Genomic DNA, 12,894 nt, shown 5'->3' on the forward strand with positions numbered 1-12,894 from the left:
ACAGGATTCCGGATTTTCCCCCAGAACCATATTTGGTATCATGGAAACAGCAAGAATATGGCGGGTGATGATAGCTTGTAAAGGCAGTATTTTTCTGGGTCACATTTTCCTGTATGGCAATTAAGGAAGCCTGTAGAGCACTCAAGCTCTCTAGGAGTTGTTGTTATTGAACCTCCTGTGCTTGCACAATAGCCTGTAATTTCAATTGTCCCTCAGCAAGGAACTGTAATTCTCACTCTACACTGACCTCTTTAAAAAAAAAAAAAAAAACAGGCCAGGGGGGCTAGCGCTGACTGAAGCATCTAATATCCAGGTTTCAAAACAAAACCCTCAGCCTATTCAGCACTTACTGACTGGATATTAGCTGCTTCAGTCAGCGCTAGCCCCCCTGGCCTGTTATAATGGAGCCTTGGGCTACCTCTGCAGCTAGGCCCCAGGAAAACTTCCCACTTTTATTTCTGGGCTGAGGATGTGGGCTCCTGTCAGTGCTTCCCACTTAGACGAGGAAAGACCCCCACTACTACCACATGTGGTAACTGGGAGCAGCCATGGCTTGGGAAACGGCCCGGAGAACAGGAGGAGGCAGAGTCTGAATGTTTCCCCATTCACAAGTTTATTTCCAGAAGAAAAATACAGAGCAAAAGGCTGCTTACCTCTGCAGGTCTTAAAGCAGTTTAGAACCATAAAACCTAAGTAGTTTGTAAGTTGGCTTCCTACCTTTAGCCTAGCCCTCTCTTAACTCCTTTAGACCCTGGATTTTTATACCCTGGTACTGTGCAACTCCCTAGACCCATGATCTTTTACCAGGCTTGTTCTTAAGGAGGACCAGGCCAGATAGCTGGGCCAGTCCTTTAAAGGTATCCTGGGGACATCTCTTACATATTCTCTCACAATCCTTCTATAGCCTTTCCTCATAGGGAAGCAGTTCCACTCCCAATATCATTTTGGTCACTTTTTTCTGTACCTTTTCTAATTCCACTGCATCTTTTTTGATATGTGGGAACCAGAACTGCACACAGTACTTTAGATGCAGTGAAACCTTGGCGTGATACAGAGGTATTATGCTATTTTCCATTCCTTTCCTAATAATTCCTAACATTCTGTTTACATTTTTGACCATCACAGCACGCTCAGCTCAGTTGCGCGAGCGCGTACTTTTGTTCGCGCGTATCTTATAAAATCTGGGGTCGGCGCGCGCAAGGCTGCGCAAAATCGGCAGCCTGTGCGCACCAAGCCGCGCAGCCTGCCTCCGTTCCCTGCAAGGCCGCTCCGATTTCGGAGCGGCCTCGGAGGGAACTTTCCTTCGCCCTCCCTGCACCTTCCCCTCCCTTCCCCTACCTAACCCACCCCCCCCCGGCCCTATCTAAACCCCCCCCTTACCTTTGTCGGCAAAGTTACGCCTGTCGGCCGGGTGCCCCGCTCCGGGGGCTGTTCCTGAGGCTGCGGCCACGCCCCCGGGCCGAAACCACGCCCACGTCACCGCCCCCAAAACGCCGCGCCCCACCCCCAAACGGCGCGTCATCTCGACACGCCCCCGACAGGAAGCCCCGGGATTTAAGCGCGTCCCGGGGCTTTACGCTTGCCGGCGGCCTATGCAAAATAGGCGCGCGCGTGGGCCTTTGAAAATCCGCCCCATTGTGCAGAATGATGCTTAGATCCCTTTCCTGGCTGGTCACTCGTACTATGGAACCTAATGTCTTATAATTTCAATTTGGATTATTTTCCCCTATGTGCATCATTATCTGCATTTGGATACCCAGTCTCCCAAGGGCTGCTGGCAATTTCTCACAATCTGCCTGCAATTTAACAACTTTGAATAATTTTATGTCATCTGCAGATCTGATTGCCCCACATGTTCCCTTTTCCAGGTCATTTACAAATATGTTAAAAAGCACCAGTCCGAGTACAGATCTCTAGGGCACACCCCTGTTCCCCTTTCTCCATTGAGGAAACTGACCATTCAATCCTACTCTCTGTTTCCTATCTTTTAACCAGTTCACAATCCATCATAGGACATTGCCTCTGCTCCCGTTCATTTTTAATTTCCTGAGGAATCTCGCATGAGAGACTTTTTCAAATGCTTTCTGAAAATCTATATACACTATGTCAACCACCTCACTGTTATCCCCGTTCATGAACCTCTTCAAAAAATGTAGCAGATTAGTGAGGCAAGGCTTTCCTTGGGTAAATCAATGTTGATTGTGTCCCATTAAACCCTGTCTATTCCTAAGAAAGAATTCCTCGGATGAGCTCACTGTCCACACGCTGAGGCAAATGTGGTGAGAATTTCCTGGAACTGAGATTGACAAAAATACTGAGGCCTGAAGTAGTTTACAGGAAATAACCATCCCTGTAGGGAATTTGTGAGGGCTTTTAATATTGTCGTCTTATTGGCTAATGACTGCGGATGTTGACTCTACTGGAACTCCAGTTGCCATTGACGTAGTCTCAACTGGAGCCTGGCAAAGGGAATGACATGAACTGTTGCTGTCGTATGACCTTACATCCTCATGAAAAGCAGAGCAGATGCTTGTATTTGATAATTTGGCAAAGGAGTCTTGACAATTCAGCTGCTCTTTCTTGGGGCAGAAATGCTTTTCTCTAAGTTGTATACAGGCAGGCTCCTATGAAGTCTATGACTGGAGATAGAGTTCATCATAGATATCTGAAAAATGATTAGGAACCCCAGTGATAGCATTATGCTTCCTCCACGTTCAATCCTGTTATGAGTCAATTGTCCAGATATGGAAACAGAAAAATATAGGCCTGGATTCATCAAGCCACAATGTTTATTGTGGGGGGAGTAGTTGCGATAGAGGCCCCTCCCCCAAAAATAGCCCAGCTGTATCACCGCATTCTTTTGTCTCACGACCAAACACTATAGTGTCATACCTTGTCATGCAATGGTGGCTCCCAAAGCACAGGGCTGCCATTGCCTTAAAGGGCCAACCTATCCAAAATACAGAAGTTGTATTTTTAATATATCATTAACAACAAACCATCAAGGGAAGTCGGTGAGGTGTGGTCGCTATGTACAAGACAACCACTTTGTGATTGTCTCGATTAGTAGCTCCTGTGTTTATTCTTCAAATACTTTATTGTATAGATTTTTCATTTTTCTTATTTTTTACTTCCATGTGCTTTATATTTAGTGTATATTATCCTCTCCCTGGCGGTTGGCCCAACCCACCCTAAGCGTTCTCGCTTTTTTCTGAGTACTTATCAGTTTCTTTTGATCCAGATAGATTCCTGCCGAGACCACCTGCCCGACATCGGCCGTGTTTCGGCAACTGTCTGCCTGCTTCAGGGACCTTGGAGGGATTTTTCTTTTTATCCACCATGTGGTTTCAGTTAATGGTGTCAAAATTCCAAAGCACATATAATTTTTCTTTAAAAATCATTCTCGGTGTATTCATGGTGTATTTTTAATACAAATATGATAGAAGCGATTACTTAGGTATGATTTAAACCAGGCTATAGTCTTTCCCTGTAAACCTATATCCATCAATCTCTTTATCATTATTTCGTGATTTACTGTGTCAAATGCCGCCGATAAATCTAATAAAATCAGTAATGTTGTCCATAATCAAAACCTCTTATTATATGATCAGACAGAGAAAGCAGTAAAGTTTCCATACTGTAATGTCTACGAAAACCGTGTTGGGATGGATACAAGTTGTTTTAATACCGGTTTTTCTATTAATTTCGCCAATAATGGTAAATTGGAAACCGGTCTGTAATTTAATTAGAATTGTTGCATCAAAATTTTCTTCTTTATTATAGGTTTGATACTTTCTCCTTTTAAAGTATCCGGTAGGTTTCCTTCTATCAGGGATAGACTGATAATATTTGCTAATATAGGGGTCAGTGTTTCTTTGATCGTTTTCAAGTCACAAATGGGTATGGCATCTAGTACATGGGGTGCAGGGTGTAAATTCTTTAACATGTTCTCGACTTCAACACTTGAAACCTCTTCGAAGGAAGACCATTTTGTTAATTCCCTCGGACACATTTTTATTTGTTGTTGAAATATTAATCTTCCTTCTTAGGTCTAAGATTTTATCTCTAAAAAAGTGAGCTATTTCATTACATCTAGTCTCTGGTAAGTTCGTAAGAGTAGTTTTATCCTTAGTGAGATTGCTAACAATGTTGAACAAGGTTTTGGGATTGTTTGTAAATTTTTCTATTTTTGAACTATATATTCTTTTTTTAATTTAAAATTAACTTTTTAATAGTATGCTAGACAGGTTCGGTATTTTGTTATATTTTCAATTGTTTTGTTCCTTTTCCACTGTTTCATTATTTCTCAATAACTTTCTTCAATTGTGGATTATACCAGGGTTTAGATTGTTTTGCTTCCTTGCGGCTAACAAAAGATTTCTTTGGGTTAATTTCATCTGCTATGCTATTCGTTATGCTCAGCCATGAAGTTGTTGCTATATCACTATTTGCCAAATCAATTTCTGGTAGTTTCTCTTGTACTGCATTCTGTAATCTTTCCAAATTAAAGGGTGGGCAATATTTAAACTTAGTTGGCTCATCTATATTTTCTTTTAACCTGCCAGTATATTTTATTGTCGAATAAATCAGGAAATGATCGGACCAGGGAATTTGTGAATATTGTGTATCTAAATCATTAAATATAGTACTATTGATAAATATAAGGTCAAGCAGATGCCCTGCCTTATGTGTATTTTTTATCTGTAATTAGCTTGAAGCCTAATGCTTCCATGATGTTAGTGTCTGACAGGTACTGGACAACGGTTGAACATCCATATGAAGGTTGAAATCACTTAATATGATAGTAGGTTTTGAAGGGTATATATTGGTTGTAATAAATTCAATTAATGGTGAAATGTTTAACTCTAGCAAACTGGGTGGACAGTACATAAAAAAGATTTGAAAATTATCAGTGTTGAACAAAGCTATGTCATGGTTTGCCGGAGTTTCTAATTGCAACAATTTGCAGTTAAATTTTTTTTCTATAATTAGCATTAATCCTCCACCTCTTATTTAATCGGGGTTTTGAGAATACATCATTCCTGTTCGCTATTTGATTATTCAAAACTGTGTCCGATTATTTTAACCACGTCTCAGTGATTGCAAAAAAGCTAGGTTTAACATCCTGTAATAGATCATATATAATGGGTATTTTTTTAGTTACTGATTGTGCAATACCAAAAAAATTATTCATTTTTGTAATATTACTGATTATATTAGATTTTATGAGGTTATTTGAATTCACAGTCTTTAAATACCTTATTTGCAATCGATCTTTCAATTTTCTTTGAACCTTAAAGTCATATTTTCCTTTATTCAAGCAGACTGGAATCATATGGATGTCTTGTTCGTTATTGATGACTATTGTCCTTTTGCGAGGGGATAACTCGGACATTATTCCAGTTGTTTCACCTTGGGGTGTATGAAGGGGCGTACAAAGGGGCCTGCTCCTTTGTCGCGTGACGCCGCCAGGCGTTCCGCCGTGTTTAAATCCCTTTTGGCGCGATGTGATGTCAGGTGCGCCAGCCAGCTGGGAATTGGTGCAGTACGATGGTCCTTGCAGCCCTCAGGTAGATCCAGTGGGTTCAGCAAGCGTTTGGTGCAGGCATAGATGAAACAAAGGAGGCTTATCCAAAGCCTCCTTTGTCAATCGAGGCAAACTAACAGTCCTCACTGCTGGTCTCCCAGGCCTTCCTTTGCTTTTTCTAAGCCAGAGCCTACATACATAAACTTAGGAGTGTGCATTTAAGAACGACCTTAAGTGCATTGGATCATAATATACATACTTCGCATTTTGGTATTTTAAAATACATTTACATAGGTAATGTATAACGCATTGCCCCCCCCTATTGCAGGATTATCTGGTCTCTTCTCTAAGAATTTTTTCCTACGATCCTGTGTAGGCTTAGTAATATCTGGATATATCCAGATCCAATAACCATGAAACATCGCATTTCTATTTCTCAAAAATAATCTCATGAAATTATTACATTCATGCACATGCCTCAGTTTGAACGTTACTGTCTTAACCTTTGCAGTTAAATGCTGTCGCAGTAGATTTCTTTAGTGTGCCTCCGCCAATTATTAAGTCCAATTTGAAAAAGTTGTGATCACTATTGTCAAGTGGCTCCAACACGGTTACCTCTCACCCCAAATCCTGTGTCCCACTAAGGACTAAATCTAAAATAGTTCCCCCTCATGTTGCCCCAGCACTTTACTTCTCTGGAATATCCTGATGTAACATTCACCCAGTCAATAGTGGAGTAATTAAAATCACCCAGTATTGCTGTGCTTCTTAGCTTCCCTAATTTCTTTTAGAATTTCCTTGTTAGTTCATTCTGGCCAGGTGCAGTGTAATACATCCCCACAAATATTTTATTCCCCCTTTTCAACTGGAATTTGTATCCATAAAGATTCAACATTGCCTTTTGTTTCCTGCAGAACTTTTATCCTATTTGAGGCAATGCTCTCTCACATATAGTGACACCCCCCTCCTTCACTTTGAGCCATCCTGTCATTTTGATAATAATTTGTACTCTGGTATCAGAGTGTCCCATTGGTTATCTTCCTTCACCAGGTCTCTGAGATGCCAGTTATATCTACCTCTTCATCTAGTGCTTACACTCTTCTCTCTCCCAATTTATTTTATCTTTTAGACTTCAAGCATTTGTGGAATGAGCCATCTCTTGATCCAAAAAAAAAAATGCTACTTGTAGGAGGCCATTAGGTTTTAATTTAACAGGCCGTTTTCTTTACCTGCAAGCCAGCAGCCAAACCATGACAGCTCAAGAGAAATTAACATGTTCTTCTCACCAGTTTAAATGGTGTAGGACCCATATTCTTTAGCTGAATACTATCCATATGGTTTCTGAAAACCTTTAGTAACAACAGCCTCCTTCCCAGGAGGTTTATCCTTAATCTCTCTCTCTCTCCACCCCCCACCCCCCCCCCCTCGCTGTTCACCAGACTCCTGCCTCTTATCGGGGATCTGTAGCAAGGTGACACACATAAGATATGTGGGTACGGCTGCAGCCATACACGCGTGAAGAGTATTTTATAACCTACACTCGTAGGTTACAAAATAGCGCGTATTTTTGTGTGCGGCAAGATGCAGGCGTTTATGGACACATGTGGCCCTTTTAAAATCTACCCTTTTAGGTTTTCATTTTCATACTCTGACAATTTTATGCCCATTTTACCAGAGCATGTCAATCCATACTTTAAAAAAAAATCTATTTTTCAGAACCTTAGACACACAAACCTCAAATTAAGAAATATGAACAAACAGAAAAAAATAAAAAAACTTGACTACCTCCCATTGCAGCATTTTGCAAAGAGACACGGAGGGGGCAGTGCCAGTGTTGATTAAAGAAAGTACCCAGCTAATTATAAAAGCTGAGATTAGAAACATAAGCTGCCCTTGCTATTTACAATATAAAAGACAACAGATCCTTTTAAGGAAGATTTTTAATTTATTTTTCCTTAGCAAGTTTATTTTTGTATATTATACACAATTTATTTTTTTTAGTGCACATCAGATCTGTAGCTACATGTGTCAGCCAAAACTATTTTTGTATTCCAAACTTTTACAAAATTATCTACATTACATTTTCTCTAAACTTAAAAACCCATAGAGTTCTTAGGTACTGATGATGCTCAGTGGTTGAAAAGGGTTCATTATTTGTATGCACTTGTACTGGAGAATCTAACGCATGTCCCTTCCTTTGCAGTTGATCCGTTGCCTAGACTTCAGGTTTCAAAAAGTTTGTTGAAAGCGGTCCCGACTTCTGCAATCATGTCCTGGGTTGTCATCGAGCGCCCATATTTCTGGAAGGCCTGGCTGTTGCACTGTCTCGTGAGAGAACAAGCTCCAAATGCAGCCACGAGAAAAGGATTTTGACTAAAGAAAAGGGAAAATAAAATTGAGAATTAAAAGGAAAAAACAAAAACAAAACAAAAACACACCACCGTTTTTTATAAGCTGAAATAGCATTGACTTTCAGAAACAGAAGAGATGTGGTGCTTGAAAGCTATACATTTCCAGAATACCAAAAGCTAGTGCTGGAACCAAGGCAAACTGGTGGAGTAGAGTGCTTATTTATTTATTTGTGGGTTTTTCTATACCGATAATCGCTTGGAACATCTAATCGGTTTACAGCAAATTCAGCAACAGGCTTTACAAATAACTTAATGAACAATAATTTATAAACAGTCTATAGCAAGGTAGCGAAAGTGGCTAATGTGAGAGATAATGTATTACTTATGGTAAGGTAAGCATCAGCGTGGTGCATATACCGTAGGGAGCAGGAGCAGTGCAACACTTTGACTGGGTGGGTCAAATAAACCAACCTCTGCCCCTACACCTCAGCTGCTGGTGCCATTTGGGGCAAAAAGTTAGTGGGGCCCATGGCCCCACTAGGAGAGATGGAATGGAGCACCAAATTGTGAAGCTTAGGTATATAAATATCAATACAAACCCCCCCCCCCCACAACATCTATATCTTAATATACACTACACGCCATACCAAACTTTCGGGCCGATTCAGTAAAGTCCGCGGGAGAGTGGGCGAATGCCCGCTCTCCCAGCGCACGCACAGGCCACTTGCCTGTGCGCGCGATTCAGTATTTAAATTAGGTCCGGTGGTAGAAACAGGCAAAAGGAGGCGCTAGGGACACTAGCGCGTCCCTAGCGCCTCCTTTTGGCCCATCGCAGCGGCTGTCAGCGGGTTTGACAGCTGACGCTCAATTTTGCCGGCGTTGGTTCTTGAGCCTGCTGCCAACCTCTGGCTCGGAAACCGGCAAAATTGAGCATCCGGTTTTCGACCCTGAGAAAAGGCCCAGTGCCAAAATCTGGTCAGACTTCTGACACAGGAGGTATGATCCCATTCCTCACTGCTTGTTGATCCATTTGGATAAAGATAACTTTATTGGCAAACAGATATTTTATTTATTTATTTATTTATTTAAGGTCTCTTTTATACCGACATCCGTTGACACATCGCATCGGTTTACAAAAAACAAAAACTTTTGGGCGGAGCCCTTACATATAACAGCGGAACAAGATTAACTTTTGGGCGGGGCCCTTACGTATAACCAATAGAGTACATTAAACAGGGGGGTGAAAACTAGATATAAATATAAATCAATATGAGTAAACCAACTATATACACAGATAGGAGAGTTCAAAGTACAAAAACAGCAGGCAAATTCTTAGTCTTAAATCCCTGAATGCCTTGAGACTATCACCCTTAACTCTATGAAATTTGATAGTTTTTCCTGAGCAGACCAAAGGTCTTGGGTATGTGGGTTCCCCAGCCCAAGATAGATGCATCTGTGGTTAGAACAATTTGCATTGAAGGAATGTGGAAGGGTATTTCCTTGGCTAGAGTGCAATGAATCAGCCACCAGGACATACAATCCCTTAGAGGCTGGGTGATGTGGATGCTGTCTAGGAGATACAAAATGGCTTGATCCCACTGTGATCTGGGATCTTTCCCTGTGAACACATGCCAAGGGAGCAACATGGACTATTGATGCCATTTGGCCCAACAATCTCAACGTATCCCATGAGGCGGCCTGCTGACTCTCCACAGTGGATATCAACATGATAATCCTCTCTTGTGGGAGGAAGGCTCTTGCCCAAGTCATGTTACAGTGCTCATATAAATTCCAGTTGAGATGGACTCAAGTGGAAATTGGGGTAATTGATGACGAACTTAGCAACTCCAGAACTCAAATGGTTGTATTCATTGATTCTGTAGTACTAACTTGAGACATGCTCTTGACCAGACCATCATCCCAATAGGGAAAAACATATATTCACAAAATGTATTGCAGTTATGATGGTGTATGTGGCCTGGATGCCAAGCAGAAGGGCAATATTAGAGGTGTTGGTTCCCTACTTCGATCTAATATTTTGTGTGATCTAAAAATATTTCGGTGGGTGTAACCATCCTTCAGATCTAGAAAGCACAGTCAGTTCACTTTTTTGAGAAAAGGAATCAAGGTGGACAGGGAAACCATCTTGAACTTCTCAGATCTAGGATGGGATGGAGCCTCCTGTTTGTTTGGGGATCAAGAAGTACCACCCTCTTTTTGCTAGTGGAATTGTCTCAACTACATTGGAAGAGAGAGAAGAGTACCTCTTGTAGCAATTTCTGAGACAGTGACCAGTGTTTCAGTGCACAATTTGGAGGTACATCCAATAAACAATCTTTATCCTTTTTGAATTATGCTGAGGACCCACATGTACAAAGTTATTCTGGGCCAATGCTTTACATAAAAAGCTTTGCCTGCCTTCAAAGGGAAGTGTCCTCTAGTATGGATACTACGATCTCAGCTATACTCTCCCCAGTCCAGTCAAACCCCCATCCCAGCTTTTGGCTGGGGTGCTGGCTGTGGCTTTGGGGCCCTCTGCTCTTTCGGGCGAGTACAAGGACCCTGCTGCTGGCATGGAGGAAAATATCTCCTTGGCTGATAAAAATGCTTCCTTGGAGCCCCACTCAGGTACCTCTTGAGTAAGGAGAGTGGCAGTAGAGAGGGTCTAAAGCATCACATAATGGTCTTTAATCTGAGCCACCGCTTCCTTGACCTCATTTCCAAAAATATTCTCCCCATTGCAAGGCACATCACATCAATCATTCCTGGACAGCAGGTTGGAATGTCTATGGACACTAATAACCACTGCAGAGACTATTGCTGTTGTCTCAAATAAAGGTTGATTGGCCCATGTGCTTTCTACACTCTATATCCTTTGTGCACTAGTAACTCCAAAGCATCACCCTTCTTCTGAGGAAGCTGCGCGGCCATCTTTCACTATGTTCAGAATATCCTATATACTGGCTCATTCATGCAGGCACCTGAGCACAGCTTCCTAAAAAAAACCCTCTCTTGCAAGCAAGTATAGGGTACAAGAATCCTTCCCTGATGGACCAAAGGAACAAGTTATAGATCTCTTGGCTTTCATGAGGGCATAATTGACCACCAGTGATTGATGAGGCAACTACTTTCACAATATACACCTTCTTGTTAACTGGAGCCACAGAGAGGGGGACTCAAAGGATCTCACGAATAGACATCACCACAATATCCTTTGGAGGAGTTCCACAAATTGGAAGATGTCAAACATCTTACCCTAGACTCTTCCTCCTTTTGCAAAATAAATGGAATGACATTCACTATTCTTTTAAAGTCAGTGGACAGGTCCTTTGGGAGGAGACCTTCTCCTTTCCTGCAGAGGAGAGGGGTCTGAGGGGAGACCTGTTGACCCCACCCTGCTCATAAGTCCTTGGCTCCAAAGCATACCCAAGAATATTCCAACTGGTAGGTTGGGCGCATGCACTTGGACCTCACTTGGTTAGTAGACAAAGCCTCAGAGAGAATTGTAGTTGTCTGTTTGGGCCTAGATGGCAATGAACTCCTGCACTTTGGAGAAGCTTCCTTCCTTCTCAAATGGACTGGAGATCATCAGTGCGGAAGTACCAGATGTCAGTTCCCCCTCCAGAAAAGGACACTGGGGCCCTTCTACTGAGTGCTGGCAAGCATATTATTAAGGGCTGGATTTTCATCTACAGGACACTGGTGCAGTCAATGCCAGATGTTCTGCATCTTCTGATCCAGGTCCCAGAAAACAATACGGCACATGCTCTGTTAGAGCCAGAAAACTGATCAAATGCAGACTGTTTGTCTTAGTTGTAAGGATAATTTACTGAGGAGACAAAATGTACAGTAGAAAGCATAGGTAATGCCATTTTAGTAATACAAATTTGTTTTTATGACTACGTGAGAACTGTAGAGCTTTTACGATTGACTGACTGTTTGCACTACATTCGGTGGAGTTGACATTACCTGAATAATAGATTTCTTTGAAGATAGACTGACGAATCTGGCTCAAGCAATGTAAAAAGAAATTCATACTTGAACTTGGCATACCTATTCTCATTCATTAAATTCCATATGTTCACAAGCCCCTGATGCAGCCCCATTCTGGGCGAAATTCAGCCCGAGTCAGGCTATTTGAGTATTCTACGTTTTGTACTGTACATCCTTTTGTCTCCTCAATAAATTATCCTTACAACTAAGACGACCGGTCTACGTTTGTCTGATCAGCCTTCTGATCCAGGGCCTCAGATTTTCCTATCCAGTTCTGCCTCAAAAAAATTGTTGACGCCAACACAATCTATTTATTTATTTATTTAAATTATTTTTCTATACCGATACTCAAGATGAGGTCTTATCGTACCGGTTTACAGGAGGCAGGAGTAAAGGCCACATCTTTCTGAAATACCAGAGGTATATCAGGGGCTGACAATTGGACCCTCTGAGATTCTTGCACTTCCTTGGAGGATTAGCTTTCCTCCCCATAGGAACACTTCCAGGATTTCAAGACTGCCAACAGAATATCCAAGCTTGATGCTTCTTGGCCTTCACACGATGCACATCAAAAGTTTCACAATACTGAAACCAACAGGAGACAGATGACTGCCTTTCTGGCACCCAATGTGGAGGGGCATTTGTGCCCTCCCAATGTCAATGCACTGCCAGCAGCTGATGCAACTCTTGGGTCCCTCCATTTTGATGCCAATACCAATGGGCCAGACTTACGAATCCTGAAGTGCTTTTTCCATTAGGTGAAGTCAGGAACATCACCCTCTAGGGGTCATAGTGACAAAAAGGGGACACCTCTAAACACTGTGGTTGGCCCCCAGGTAAAAGGCATAAAATTGCTAGAAAATCTTCCTAAAGGTGACTAAAGGAATGAGATAAGATCATGGGGCCTTGCCAAGGACTAATTCTGCAATCCTGATAAGCAAAAGGTTTCTTACTACTAGGAGAGAGAGAGATCAGCAACTAGTAGGTTCTGTGGAAAAGATGAGACTGAGGGGCCCCCATGTG

General features: G+C 42.0%; 2 protein-coding genes across 7 annotated transcripts in view; one reads left to right on the forward strand and one right to left on the reverse strand.

The window, feature by feature from the left end:
* The window catches only part of CARS2 (cysteinyl-tRNA synthetase 2, mitochondrial), a 217,729-nt gene that overhangs the window by 194,368 nt on the left and 10,467 nt on the right, over positions 1-12,894 (forward strand). The gene's annotated exons all lie outside the window — the stretch shown is intronic.
* NAXD (NAD(P)HX dehydratase) overlaps positions 7,453-12,894 on the reverse strand; it is a 78,380-nt gene continuing 72,938 nt past the window's right edge. For all 5 annotated transcript variants that reach the window (XM_029604704.1, XM_029604702.1, XM_029604703.1 and 2 more), the window contains one exon: positions 7,453-7,900. In XM_029604704.1, coding sequence (XP_029460564.1) covers positions 7,750-7,900 — 151 coding nt within the window. In that variant the 3' untranslated portion in view covers positions 7,453-7,749. The remainder of the gene's footprint in view (positions 7,901-12,894) is intronic.

Source organism: Rhinatrema bivittatum, chromosome 5 (genome assembly GCF_901001135.1).
Source record: "Rhinatrema bivittatum chromosome 5, aRhiBiv1.1, whole genome shotgun sequence".
Lineage (NCBI taxonomy): Eukaryota > Metazoa > Chordata > Amphibia > Gymnophiona > Rhinatrematidae > Rhinatrema > Rhinatrema bivittatum.